This window comes from Bombina bombina, chromosome 5 (genome assembly GCF_027579735.1).
Source record: "Bombina bombina isolate aBomBom1 chromosome 5, aBomBom1.pri, whole genome shotgun sequence".
NCBI lineage: Eukaryota > Metazoa > Chordata > Amphibia > Anura > Bombinatoridae > Bombina > Bombina bombina.
In genome coordinates this window covers 752,511,285-752,526,736 of record NC_069503.1, presented here as the reverse complement: position 1 = coordinate 752,526,736, position 15,452 = coordinate 752,511,285, and the positions used below count along the sequence as shown (strand labels likewise).

Below are 15,452 nucleotides of genomic sequence, written 5' to 3'. Positions count from 1 at the left end.
CTCAACCAACTCCTCCAGTCTAAACACCTCACCTTCTCCCCGAAGCCAGGGTACACTACTTTAACCACCCACCAGGTAGATACTCCGGGACAAGCTCCCTTGCGCCAGGCTCCGTACCGAATCCCCGAAGCAGTTAGGACAGGAATGAAGAAGGAGATCGATGAGATGCTCCAGCTCAGGGTAATTGAGCCCTCCGATAGTCCCTGGGCCTCCCCAGTTGTCTTGGTGCCCAAGAAAGATGGGACCACCCGGTTCTGCGTAGACTATCGGAGGCTCAATGAAAATACCGTGACGGACGCTTACCCTATGCCCAGGGTAGACGAGCTACTCGATCGTATAGCCAGGGGAAATTACCTGACCACTATTGACCTCTGCAAAGGTTACTGGCAGATTCCCCTGGCCCCGGAGGCTATCCCCAAGTCGGCATTCGTCACCCCATTCGGCTTATATCAGTTTAGGGTAATGCCGTTTGGGATGAAGAATGCCCCAGCTACATTCCAGCGCTTGGTGGATAGGCTCCTGGATGGCTTCCAGAGTTTTGCTTGCGCCTACCTGGACGACATAGCGATCCACAGTGAGTCCTGGGAGGACCACTTAGCTCATGTGGGAATGGTTCTGGATCAGATCCGGGCTGCTGGCCTGACTCTGAAGCCAGAAAAATGCCACTTTGGGATGGCCGAGGTACAGTACCTGGGTCACCGGGTGGGGTGTGGAAAGCAGCGACCAGAGCCGGCCAAAATAGAAGCTGTCGCCAATTGGCCCACCCCCATCACTAAGACTCAGGTCCTAGCCTTCCTGGGCACGGCAGGGTACTATAGACGGTTCGTACCAGACTACAGCACACTTGCCAAACCCCTGACTGACTTGACCAAGAAGAACTTACCTCGACAGGTCCTGTGGTCTCCCCACTGTGAAACGGCTTTCCAGGCTCTCAAAAATGCTCTAATTAACGCTCCTGTCTTGGCGGCCCCAGCCCTTAACAAACGTTTTATCGTCCATACAGATGCTTCCATGTTCGGGCTGGGAGCCGTCCTCAGCCAAGTAGGCGAAGATGGAGGGGAGCATCCAGTTGCCTACATCAGCCGGAAGCTCCTGCCCCGCGAAGTCAGCTATGCAGCGGTCGAAAAGGAGTGTTTGGCTTTGGTGTGGGCATTAAAGAAATTGACTCCCTATTTATATGGTCAGGAGTTCACTCTGGTCACCGACCATAACCCGTTGGTGTGGCTGAACCGGGTCTCTGGAGATAACGGCAGGCTATTACGTTGGAGCTTATCGTTGCAACCCTTCAATTTCACCATTACTTACAGACCTGGGAAACAGAATGGCAACGCCGACGGGTTGTCCAGACAAACCGACCTCAGCCCTGCATAACCAGCGGTCTGGACAGCCTTAGTCTGCCCCGAAAAGGGGTCAGACCGTGTCTGCCAGAGTGTTCCACAGAAAGGGAGCACTGTTACAGAAGCATTAGTTATTTTGTTGTGAAGAGCTTATTTCCCAGCAGCAATGCCTGAACCAGCAAGCCAGCGCCTAAGAAGGGCTCCAAGAAAACCGTAACAAGTATCATTTCATAAAGAGTTAACTCTTTTTTTTCAGCTTTTAGAAACTATTGTCTAATCACCTCTGGAGCCAGACTGCTAATTGATAAGATGAACTTGTAAACCTGTTATCTTAAGTACTGTAATCCTATTGTGGCCTGTCAAAGGACAGTGCTCTCTATCTAAATGTGTGATGGGGGATTTTGTGCTTCCCCCCCTCTCCCCCTGGGAGTGCCCTGTGTGCATGTAACCTTAATAAAAAGCAGGCTGGGCATCCCAGTCCTGAGTTCTTGTTTGACCCTCAATCGCAGCGTTGACTCGTTTTTGTGGGCAGAAGGGTATCCTAGCGGTACTGCAGCTAAGGGAGATTATTCTATATTTGCGAGACTCATAGAATACTATGGAAAGCAGCTTCTCCCCTCTTTAGCAATAGGGATCCAGGCTACTAAGCGGTCCATCTCTCAGCGAGACTAAGGGTAACCGTAACAAATGACTACAATATCTGACTGATATCTGATAAATGACTACAATATCTGACTGATATCTGATAAATGACTACAATATCTGACTGATATCTGATAAATGACTACAATATCGGACTGATATCTGATAAATGACTACAATATCTGACTGATATCTGATAAATGACTACAATATCTGACTGATATCTGATAAATGACTACAATATCTGACTGATATCTGATAAATGACTACAATATCTGACTGATATCTGATAAATGACTACAATATCTGACTGATATCTGATAAATGACTACAATATCGGACTGATATCTGATAAATGACTACAATATCTGACTGATGTCTGATAAATGACTACAATATCTGACTGATATCTGATAAATGACTACAATATCTGACTGATATCTGATAAATGACTACAATATCTGACTGATATCTGATAAATGACTACAATATCTGACTGATATCTGATAAATGACTACAATATCTGACTGATATCTGATAAATGACTACAATATCGGACTGATATCTGATAAATGACCACAATATATAACATTACATTAAATATTTAAATAAATATACCTTGGGAGTGGCTCTGGGACTGTGACATCTAAAGCAGCAGCTTTTATTGTGCCACTATCAAGTGCTTCCACCAAAGCTTCCTGATCAACAACTTGTCCTGTGAAAAACAATTGTCAGTTCATTTCTTCTCAAAAAGGTAAATACATATTAAAAAAAATAAATTATCAAGAAAAGAGCCCAGACTTTAAGCAATGTTGTTATACAGAGTCCATGGTTGATTCTAGACCAGGTGTGCCCACACTTTGTGTTGTGATTTTTTTCAAATAAAGATACCAAGAGAATGAAGAAAAATTGATAATAGGAGTAAATAAGAAAGTTGTTTAAAATTGCATGCTCTATATCTGAATCATAAAAACAAAAAGTGTGTTTCATATCCATTTAAGGTTGCATGATTTAGCAACACATGGATGTGCAAAAGCATAAAGATGCAACAGATTAATCCTGACAACAAAAGTAGCAGTGTTCGGGTTATTAGGAGCAACTCCTTGTGTCATGTTACAAAACACTGCATTAAAATTACTGCCACTGACCCCCTTTACTTTGCGCCGCGGACTTGGCCTGATATGACCCAGTGAGGCTTACACAAATAAATTTCAATAGTGCGCCATGCAGACCATTTCTTACCGGGTTAAAACATTCATTTGCTAGACGTCAATCAGACTTGTTCCTTTAGCATAGCACAGCAGCCTCCGCCTTTACTTTTTCTATCTATTCACGCTTACCCTCCTAACTATACTATACCACCATATCCATTGGGATAGTACTCACTCAACGATAGTACTCACTCAACCATGCTTTTTTAAGTTTCAAAAGTTTATTGAAATTCAAGCATTTACCTAGAAATAAACATACAAAATGAAATCAATTACACTCCTGAATCATTTTACATCTGACTTTTGTAAAGGTATAAATAAAAGGGATGAAGGGGTGGGGGGGGGGAGGGAGATTCGAATACGGCTACAATAAATACCAGAATTAAGAGAGAGAGTCATTGTACAATAAAGTATACCATCCAGACCTACAAGTTTCTCTAACTACTATTACTAAGGGCTTTTCTATGACCTTTTCTTTTCTAGGGCTTGTTTAAGCTACTTAGGATAAGAGTGTATGTAGGCTTCCCACACAAAAAGCATCTGAGCGTTTAGGTCTAAATTTTTATTTTTCATGTAGGAATATTCCTCCAGTGATATTGTGCGATTACACTCTGAGTGCCAATGTGCCAGGGAGGGGATCTTATCTGACTTCCAGTTCCTCGCAATCATGATTTTAAAGCTATTGCTCAGAATATGAAATAATTTTTTTAATGTAGTAGAAAGTTTGCTCGGAACCTTATTAAAGAGCCACAAGCAGGGGTCCAAGGGGGTGGGTACTCCTAGTATTTTACTGGTTTCTTGAGCTATCTCGTTCCAATTAGGCTTTATTTTGCTGCATTGCCACCACATGTGGGACATGTGGCATTCCCCAGATCCACATCTCCAGCACTGTGCTGATTTGAGTTTATATATTTTTTTACACCGCTCTGGGTTTAGGTACCATCTCTGTAGTATTTTTAAATTGAGCTGAACAAATTTGCAGGAGACTGAGGTTTTTTTTTATGTTGGCAAAAATTTGCAGGGCATCTGCATATGTGATATCTATACCTAATTCAGAATTCCATCTGTCTATATAGTATGGAAGAGCTCCATGCAGTTGTTGTGATAAGAGGGAGTGAGTAATAGACAGAGCGTGTCTGGTTGGAGTGCTTTTATGACAGATAGATTTGAAAGGTGTCATTGACCTGATCATATTATTGGTTTGTGGATGAGATGTGATATATGAATGGCACTGTCTGTAGAAAAGCCAATCTTTAAAGACAGAAAAGCCTGTGGAAATTAGTTCATCTATGCTAGGAGAATATTGTTCGTTTCCTAAGTGATGAATCTGCAAAGATCTGACAGAAGCACCTGCGAGTTTAGCTATCATTGAAAGACCAGGCCGGAATTCGTTGTTATGTGTTAGCGGTGTTAAAGGTGAGAATTTTGACGATATTTTGGGATATTCGGTCAGAATCCTGTCCCAGACTCTGAAGGTTTCTGAAATAGTTTGTGTGGAGGATTTTAAGAATCTATCTCTATCTTTTGGTGACCAGCATCGTTGGCCCAAGTGTTGATTTTGTGTCATATCGTGTTCTAATTGTACCCATGTTTTGTCATTCAGATTTGAGTACCAGTCTATAATTCGCTGTAGGAAGGTGGCTTGCCTATACCGGTGGAAATCAGGGACCCCGAGGCCTCCCATATGTATGGGGAGAAGCATTATCTTTTTAACAATTCTCGCTCTATTGTTGAACCAAATGAAGTCTAAAATGTTTGATTGCAGGGTATTTATATAGTTTACAGGGAGGGGAATGGGTAGGGATTGAAAGAGATAAAGGAGTCTCGGAAGAATGTTCATTTTAATAACGTTGATCCTCCCTAGCCAGGAGATATGTTTCCTTTTGTTTGATTAGGTCTATATCTGTTGGTGGGACATTAACATTCATTATTTCCAATTTCGTTTTATTAATTAGGAAGTTGGACACAATACTAAATTCATCTAGCTGACGGATGATATGTGGTACAGTGGTTAGGGGGTTAGTGATGCAGAATAAGACATTGTCGGCATATAACATAATCTTGTGGTGTGAGTTTTGAATTTGTATACCTGTTATAAGGGGGTGATTTCGAATTTTATGAGCTAGTATTTCTATTACACAAGCAAATAGCAGTGGGGAAAGGGGACAGCCCTGTCGTGTGCCATTTGTGATATGAAATGGGGCTGAGAGAGAACCGTTTATGTGAACTCTAGCTGTTGGGGTAGAGTACATGGCGAACACCCTTTATGAAGTCCTGCCCTATACCCATTTTTCGTAGTACCGCTCTCAGAAACTGCCAACCAACGCGGTCAAATGCCTTCTCCACGTCGGTCGACAGAACCAAGAGCGGAATGTTTTTTTGTGTAGCATATTCTATTAGTTGTATAACCCGGACCGTATTGTCTTTCGCTTCCCTGGTTGGCACGAATCCGACCTGGTCTTTTTCAATTAGTTGTGGCAATACTGTATTTAATCTTACTGCAAGAATTTTGGCATATATTTTTAGGTCTGTATTTAAAAGTGAGATTGGTCTATAATTTTCTACATATACAGGGCTTTTTCTAGGTTTTGGTATAATGGAGATGAATGCTTCCAGTGTCCGAGTGGGAAAAGGGTTCTCTGGGGTTATCGAGTTAAAGAGAGAGAGAAGGTGTGGGGAGAGGAGATCTATGTATTTTTTATAATAGTAGTTAGTGTAGCCGTCGGGGCCTGGTGCTTTGTCAGTGGGGAGGTCTTTTATGGTCTTTCTAATCTCAAGTAGGGTAAAAGGGCATTGAAGAAAGGTTTGTTGTTCTTCTGTCAATTCTGGTAGTTTAACATCTGATAAATATTGGTCAATATAGGATATGTTGGTCTCTGAGGCGTGTGGATGTGAGTCTGTAGGTTTTGTAGTCAGATTGTACAGTTGTTCATAGTAGGAGCGAAAGGATTCAGCAATATTTGAAGTATCATAGTGTGTTTTATTAGAGGACTTAATTGTGAGGATGAAGGCACGGTGAGCTTTGCGTTTTAGTTTGCGGGCGAATAGCCTGCTGCATTTATTATCGCCTTCGTAATGTGTCTGTTTGAGTTTAAAGGCAAATGCTTTACACTCCTTATCTAGAAGGTTAGTCGTGGTCTGTTTTATATCCTGTAATGCTTTAGCTAACTGTGTATCTTTAGGTGTTTTTTTAAGTTGTGTTTCTAAATCATTAACTTTATACAGGGAGTCATGTAGCAGTTGTCTTTGCTGTTTTTTAAAATGGGAGTGCATGCTCATCAGTTCACCTCGTATAGTTCCTTTATGTGCTTCCCAGATACTCTGAAATGAGGATATTGAGTTAATATTAAAGTCGAAGAATTCTCTTATAGCTTTTTGAATTTTGTCATTGTATTGTGGGAGGTCTAATAGTTCCTCATTGTTAGAAGGGACAGTTGTCTGTTATTGGTTTTATTGTTATTCATTATGATTTATCCTTAGTGGTGATGCGCTGTGTAAGATGTGTGAAAACAATGTTAGGTTATTTCTCAGGTCTGGACGGTATATGAACTGTTTTTGAAAAATAAGTAAAAAGGAGCATATACATTGTACATTTATTAGCATAAACAATATGAACATTGCAGAATGATTCATTATACTTAAGTGGTAACCGTTGGGTCAGGGTAGATAACTAGGGAAGGGGGATGGCAAGAAACCATATGGAGGATTTAAATTATTTCCATTTCAATATGAGGTCCTACAGCAGTAAGAATGCAAGTATTAAACATCAAAATAACAGTGTGAACAATTATACAAAGGGCTATCAACCCAAACCTTCAAACCTTGCTAGAATATAAAAACCCTTATAGGGTTATGTTGAAGAAAACAAATCAACATGAACAACATTTTGCTTAACACGACAAGCAAGGCACTGATCAATTAGTGAACTATGTTCTGGCTAGGTAATGGTATTACATTTCAAGATCTCACCCAATATAGACAGCACAAAGTGACCTCCATCACGTTCAGTCTCTAAGTGATGCAGGAGAAATGTTCAATCTTTCTTTTCGTTTCTTGAGGGATTGGACTTTATTCCAAGCTGTTTTCTGCAAGCTTGAGAATTGAATGTGAGAAACTGCGGACTGAGGGCCGTCTGCTGAAGATGGAGGTCCTGGTAATTTCAGGGGGATTCCCAGTCCTTTAGAAAGTTTATCAAGGTCCTGTACACCTTTGTATATGATTGTGGTCCCCTCATGGGGTACTATTAGACTAAAGGGGAATCCCCAGCGGTATTTGATGTTTTTGTCCTGAAGTACTGAGGTGATGAAACGAGTTTCTTTTCTCTTTTGGATGGTGCTGGGGCTCAAGTCCGGATAAATTTGTAGCTCATGGTCCAGATATGTAATTGCGTGAGAGGATCTGGCTTTCTGCCAGATAGCTTCTCTGTCATTGAATCTGAGGAATTTAAGGATAATGTCTCTGGGGGGAGCATTTGTCGGTGGTGGGGGTCGGAGAGATCTGTGGGCTCTTTCAACTTCTATCGGTGGGGCCTGCTGGTCTCCCAATATCTGACGGAAAAGGCCTTGTAAATATTCCAACAAGTCTGCTGGCTTTATTAACTCAGGAATACCCCTGATGCGGAGGTTGCTCCTCCGACCCCTATTCTCTAAGTCTTCTATCTTTTCTTGTAGGGCTTCTATTTTGCTTTCATGTGTGCTGGTTTGATTGTATAGTGAGCAGACCGCTTCAGTGGTCGTGTCCTGTGTTTCTTCGATTGTTACTATTCTCTCACCCATCTCTGTCATACCTCTTCGCAGTGTAGTTAGTTATCTTGTTATAAGGGACTTGAGAGATTCAAAATCTTCCTTGGATGGGAGCTTAGCAATATCCTGCTTGAGTTGTATCATATAGTCCGGAGATGACATTGGATCATTATGTGCAGGACAGTCTATGGAACTTAGTTCTTGCGTATCTGATGTGCTGGTCTGGAAAAAGGAGCTGACCAGTGTATTGGTCTGCGACTGACCCTTAGTGTTTTTGTCCCCTTTATTTTTATTCTTGGATGCCATTGCTTCTGTGGGTAATCAAATCGGTTTAGAATTCACAGTATGTAGCTCTCTACTTGGGCCTGCGTAGGCCTAATGACTTCTGCTGGGGTTTATGCCAGATTTTCAGTTAAGTGCTGTGCTTTATAAACTTGTCAGGTCTGTTAACTAATTGAGGCGATTTTAACTTTATACCGTGCTTTGGATCTGTGTATAGCCGTTCTGTTTTACCTCATTAGTATTTTTTATAACTATAATGTTCATTTTACTGCTGTCGTATGGTCTGCCTATGCAGCATATTATAGAAGCTGTGGTTTCATTGGTACCATTACCTCTCCATTGTGGAGCATATGTGGAGCCTTTTGTGATCGCTCTGATGTGTTCTCTTACCCCATCGGGTCTCTGCTCACCAGGCGCTATTAGGATTCACTTCTGTCGCAGTTGTAATTGAGCCAAGATGGTGACGGATCGCTCCTTTGCTCCTGCTTTAAGTAATGTTGCGTGCGGGTCCGGTCTCTCCCGGTTGTGAAACTGTTCACATTTGGAGCTTCAGGTGTTGAGCCACAGCCTGCTGTGGGTGAAGAGTGTTAGACACTGTTTTTAGGGGTGTCGGGTCTTACTGCTGTGCCGGAGCGACGTGACTATGCGGCCATTTGCCTGCCTGGCCAAGCTCCGCCTCACTCAACCATGCTTTTGATAGGCCAATTGTGTTGTCATTCAAAAATCATCTACATTGATTGGTTGAAATCGATGTCCCTCAAGATCCAATCCTGTAGCACTTTTCGTTCTGACCATCAGACTGTTTAATGACCTGCCCCTTCACACACTGCCATAGATAAAGCGGTATATCCCTATCAACCATACTCTAATCACGCCCCAGTGTTGAGATCGCGTAACTTGACCACATCGGCCGCAATCTACCAGCAGCGCCTTCGGGATCTACTGGTAGATCCAGATCTACCTATTGGGCACCCCTGTTCTAGACCATAACATTTGGGGTTTGAAAAGTTGACCACAAAGTTACAAAAGCAACACAGGGTGAGCGAAACTTGATGCTAATAAAAACAAAGCAAATGTCACTTACTATGTACTTGCATATAAAAGGAGCCAATTTATCATGGCCCGAATGGGCCCAAATACCCCTGTATTAGCCAATAGAATTAGAGCTGCTTAAATCCTATTGGCTGATTTGAAAAGCCAATAGGATTTTAGCAGCCCTAATTCCTATTGGCTCATTCAAATTTTTCAGCCAATAGGAATGCAAGGGACACCATCTTGAATTGCGTGCCTTGCATTGAAGATCCAGTGTACGGCGGCGATCGTATGAAAAGGATGCTCCGCGCAGGATGTCTTCAGGATGGACCCGCTTCGCGCCACCGGGATCAAGATAGAAGATGCCACCTGGATGAAGACTTCTCGGCGCTTGGATCAGGACGTCGCCGCCGGGATGAAGATTGAAGAGGCCGTCTGGATGAAGACTTCGCCGGGATGAAGATCGTTCAAGCGGGACTTCAGAAACTGTAAGTGCATCATCTTGGTAGTTTATTCTAGATTAGGCTTTTTTATTTTGGGGTGTTTTTTTTACAGGGTATTAGAATAGGAATAATCTTAATTTTTTTGGATAATTTCATTTTTTTTTGTAATGGTAGTTTTTTATTTTTTGTGATTTTAGTGTTTTTTATTTTTTGCAATGTTAGGTTTTTGTGTAAGGCAGATTACGTTTTATTTCACAGGTAAGTTTGTATTTATTTTAACTAGGTAGTTAGTAAATAGATAATAACTATTTACTAACTAATCTACCTAGTTAAAATAAATACAAACTTACCTGTGAAATAAAAATAAAACCTAAGCTAGCTACAATATATACTATTAGTTATATTGTAGCAGCTAGCTTAGGTTTTATTTCACAGGTAAGTATGTATTTAGTTAATAATAGTAACTTTAGTTAAGATCTAATTTCATTATGTTAAAGTTAGGGGGTGTTAGGATTACGTTAGGGTTAGGGTTACGTTAGGGTTAGGTTTAGAGGTTAATATAGTTTAATTTAGGTGTTTGCGATTTGGGGGGCTGGCGGTTTAGGGGTTAAAAGGTTTATTTAGTTAGTAATTGTAAGTTTAATTTAGATCTATTTTAACTATGTTAAAGTTAGGGTTACGTTAGGGTTAGGGGTTAATTGTTTAATGTAGGTTGTTGCGATGTGGGGGCTGGCGGTTTAGGGGTTAATAGCTTTATTTATGTGGCGGCGATATCGGGAGCGGCGGAATATGGGTTAATAACTTTAATATAGTTGTGGCAGATAAGGGGTTAATAACTTTAGTATAGTGGCAGTGATATCGGGAACGACAGATTAGGGGTTAATACCTTTATTTAGGTGGCAGCGATATCGGGAGCGGCAGATTAGGGGTTAATAACTGTAGGCAGGCGTCGGCGATGTCAGGGGCAGCAGATTAGGGTGTATTTAGACTCAGGTTTATGTTAAGGTGTTGGGTTTAAACTGTATTTTATTTTCCCCATAGACATCAATGGGGTTGCATTAAAGAGCTTTTGTTTCCGCGATTGATGTCTATGGGGAAAGCATGCATGAGCACGTCAAAACACTGCTTGTTTTGTGTGCGGTATGGAGCTTAAAATCTCCATATCGCCCGCGCAAGCAGTGTTTTTAAAAACTTGTAATGGCAGCGCTATAGGGGGTTAAATAACGCCACTTTTGTTGCTTTCTTTACTTTCCCTATAGCGATATGTTTTAATAGACATACTGTATATGTGATACTGAGTACAGCTAATGAGATATCCACGAAACACTAGAAAAAACAAATGTATTCAGTATAGGTAGTTCAGGGTGCTGTTGTGGGAAAATGGAGATCAAATCTTGTGTCAGTTATCAGTCTCAGCTCATAAAGATTGTGATCACTTTGTTAACAAAAAAAAACAGTTTCAGTTTTTCCAATATCTAAAAAACATTGAAACGGTCTCCTTTGTTTTCGGCAAGGCCCCTAAAAACAGCAGAAGCATTTGACACTAGTTTTGTGATGACACTGAATGTGTTCTATATTGATTATAGTTTCATGGTCAAGACGTTAAGAGAACTACTGTTTTTTTCTTTTGGTATTAAATCCATAAAATACCTCGGCTGATGTTTATGAGAGTGGCTGTGGGCTTCATTAGTTGTAGCTGCTGTTTTCCAATTAGATGATGGGTTTCTGGTGTCAGATTCACAACAAGCATCACAAAATCTGACTGCTGCAGCAAGTCTGTCATATTACTGCAGTATACGGCTCCCACTGCCGCTTCATCTTCTGGTGACCTAAATGCAAACATGTTTAGTACACAGGTCAAAAGGTGATAGGGTGTATTATAATGATGCATATATAAACTCATGGCTTAAATGTTCAAAGCTGTTAAAAATAAAGCTACAAAACTTTCACCTAGATTACGAGTTTTGTGTTAGAGGCTATGCGGTGCTAACGTGCAGTTTTGTCTCACCGCTCACTTACATGCAGCGCTGGTATTACTGGTTTTCAGAAACCCGTTGTTAAAAGACAAGAAGTGAGCGTTGAGCAAAATTTTGCTCATTACCGCACTCCAATACCAGTGCTGCTTAAGTCAGCGGTGAGCTGGTGTAACAAGCTCGTGCACGATTTCCCCATAGGAATCAACGGGGAGAGCCGACTGAAAAAAAGTCTAACACCTGCAAAAAAACAGCGTAAAGCTCCCTAACGCAGCCCCATTGATTCCTATGGGGAAATAAAAGTTATGTCTACACCTAACACCCAAACATGAACCCCGAGTCTAAACACCCATAATCTTACACTTATTAACCCCTAATCTGCCGGCCCTAACATTGCAGACACCTACCTACATTTATCAACCCCTAATCTGCCGCCCCCAACGCCACCACTATATTAAAGTTATTAACCCCTAAACCTAAGTCTAACTCTAAACCTAACACCCCCTAACTTAAATATAATTTAAATAAATCTAAATAAATATTCCTATCATTAACTAAATTATTCCTATTTAAAACTAAATACTTACCTATAAAATAAACCCTAAGATAGCTACAATATAACTAATAGTTACATTGTAGCTAGCTTAGGGTTTATTTTTATTTTACAGGCAAGTTTGTATTTATTTTAACTAGGTAGAATAGTTATTAAATAGTTATTAACTATTTAATAACTACCTAGTTAAAATAAAGACAAATTTACCTGTAAAATAAAATCTAACCTAAGTTACACTAACACCTAACACTACACTATCATTAAATAAATTAACTAAATTAAATACAATTACCTATATTAAATTAAATGAGCTAAAGTACAAAGAAAACACACTAAATTACAGAAAATAATAAACAAATTACAGAAATTTAAACTAATTACACCTAATCTAATAGCCCTATTAAAATAAAAAAGCCCCCCCAAAATAAAAAAAAAACCCTAGCCTAAACTACCAATAGCCCTTAAAAGGGCCTTTTGTGGGGCATTGCCCAAAAGTAATCAGCTCTTTTACCTGTAAAAAAAAATACAAACAACCCCCCAACAGTAAAACCCACCACCCACACAACCAACCCCCCAAATAAAATACTAGCTAAAAAAAACTAAGCTTCCCATTGACCTGAAAAGGGCATTTGGATGGGCATTGCCCTTAAAAGGGCAGTTAGCTCTTTTGCCGCCCAAACCCTTATCTAAGAAATAAAACTCACCCAATACACCCTAAAAAACCTACCTTTAAATGACGTCATCCAAAATGGCATCCCTTAGATTCCGATAGAATTCTATCAGCCAATCGGAATTAAGGTAGAAAAAATCCTATTGGCTTATGCAATCAGCCAATAGGATTGAAGTTCAATCCTATTTTCTGATCCAATCAGCCAATAGGATTGAGCTGGCATTCTGTTGGCTGATTAGATCAGTCAATAGGATTGAACTTCAATCCTATTGGCTGATTGTATCAGCCAATAGGATTTTTTCTACCTTAATTCCGATTGGCTGATAGAATTCTATCAGCCAATCGGAATCTAAGGGACGCCATCTTGGATGACGTCACTTAAAAGGTACCTTCATTCTGTGTTAGTTGTCGGATGAAGAGGATGCTCCGCGTCAGATGTCTTGAAGATGGACCCGCTCCGCACCGGATGGATGAAGATAGATGATGTCGTCAGGATGAAAACTTCTGCCCGTCTGGAGGACCACTTCTGCCCGGCTTGGATGAAGACTTCTGCCCGTCTGGAGGACCACTTCGCCGGGCTTGGATGAAGACATCTCCCGGTAAGTCGATCTTCAGGGGGTTTGTGTTAGGTTTTGGGGGGGTGTATTGGGTGGGTTTTATTTTTAGGTTAGGGACTTTAGGCAGCAAAAGAGCTAACTGCCCTTTTAAGGGCAATGCCCATCAAAAATGCCCTTTTCAGGGCAATAGGGAGCTTAGGTTTTTTTAGTTAGTATTTTATTTGGGGGGTTGGTTTTGTGGGTGGTGGGTTTTACTGTTGGGTGGGTTGTTTGTATTTTTTTTTTTTTACAGGTAAAAGAGCTGATTACTTTGGGGCAATGCCCCGCAAAAGGCCCTTTTAAGGGCTATTGGTAGTTTAGTTTAGGCTAGGGTTTTTTTTTATTTTGGGGGGGGCTTTTTATATTTTAAATGGCTATTATATTAGGTGTAATTAGTTTAAATATCTGTAATTTGTTTATTATTTTCTGTAATTTAGTGGAGGGGGGGGTTGTACTTTAGCTAATTTAATTTTATTTAATTGATGTTAATTTTGTTAATTTATTTAATTATAGTGTAGTGTTAGGTGTTGTAACTTAGGTTAGGTTTTATTTTACAGGCACATTTGTATTTATTTTAGCTAGGTAGTTAGTAAATAGTTAACTATTTACTAACTATTCTACCTAGTTAAAATAAATACAAACTTGCCTGTAAAATAAAAATAAACCCTAAGATAGCTACAATGTAAATATTAGTTATATTGTAGCTATCTTAGGGTTTATTTTATAGGTAAGTATTTAGTTTTAAATAGGAATAATTTAGTAAATGATAGGAATTTTATTTAGATTTCTTTTAATTATATTTAAGTTAGGGGATGTTAGGCTTAGACTTAGATTTAGGGGTTAATAGCTTTAATATAGTGGCGGCGACGTTGGGGGCAGCAGATTAGGGGTTAATAAATGTAGGTAGGTGGCTGCGATGTTAGGGACGGCAGATTAGGGGTTAATAATATTTAACTAGTGTTTGCGAGGCGGGAGTGCGGTGGTTTAGGGGTTAATATATTTATTATAGTGGCGGCTATGTCCGGTTCGGCAGATTAGAAGTTAAAATTTTTCTTTTAGTGTTTGCGATGTGGGAGGGCCTCAGTTTAGGGGTTAATAGGTAGTTTATGGGTGTTAGTGTACTTTTTAGCACTTTAGTTAAGAGTTTTATGCTACGGCTTTGTAGTGTAAAACTCTTAACTACTGACTTTAAAATGCGGTACCAGTCTTGACAGGAGAGGGTCTACCGCTCACTTTTTGGCATAATACCGGCGCTATGCAAGTCCCATTGAGAAAAGAGGATACACAATTTACGTAAGTGGATTTTCGGTATTGCCAAGTCTGGCCAAAAAAGTGACCGGTACACCTGTACCTGCAAGACTCGTAATACCAGCGGGCGTTAAAAAGCAGTGTTAGGACCGGCTAACGCTGCTTTTTAAGCTTACCGCAAAACTCGTATTCTAAGCGTTTAGTAGTAAATATGTATAGATGTGGGAATTCACTGGGGTGGGGGTAAATTTTTAAAATGATGTGCAGCAAACAACAAACATGCTTCCATTTATACAACTCTACCCATGGGGTGGGGAGAAAGAATGTTTAGACTAGTGCAATATAGTATTTACATTATAAAATATCTAGCCATGGTATTTAGTTTTACTGTACATCCCAGTTGCATATAGACTTTGTTTTCTATTATGAGCCAGTATTGTTATGCTCCTGTGGAAAATAAGGAAGGCCTAGCACAAGTAATATAAAGAAATGTGTATTTATTAAATATCGTTGAATCACTGTAAATTGCAACATAACAGCAATGATAAAAAAAACACATGGGGAATGTGTGATTATTTTATTGATTTAGGGGCAAATTCTGAAAGAGTTAATTGGTATATCTATGTAAGCATCATTCTTTGCAGTGAAGAGAAAAATCTTAACGGACATTGTGTTTTTTTTAATCTTGATCACTCCTAGTTCTCTCTTAGTTATCAGCTGGGG

At 40.1% G+C, this 15,452-nt stretch overlaps 1 protein-coding gene across 2 annotated transcripts in view; it reads right to left on the bottom strand.

The window, feature by feature from the left end:
- Positions 1–15,452, bottom strand: part of LOC128660800 (glyoxylate/hydroxypyruvate reductase B-like) — a 75,769-nt gene that overhangs the window by 4,755 nt on the left and 55,562 nt on the right. For both annotated transcript variants that reach the window (XM_053714826.1, XM_053714825.1), the window contains exons 4-5: positions 11,340–11,518; positions 2,598–2,694 (exon numbers count right to left, since the gene is read on the bottom strand). In XM_053714826.1, the coding sequence (XP_053570801.1) occupies positions 2,598–2,694; positions 11,340–11,518 (276 nt within the window). The remainder of the gene's footprint in view (positions 1–2,597; positions 2,695–11,339; positions 11,519–15,452) is intronic.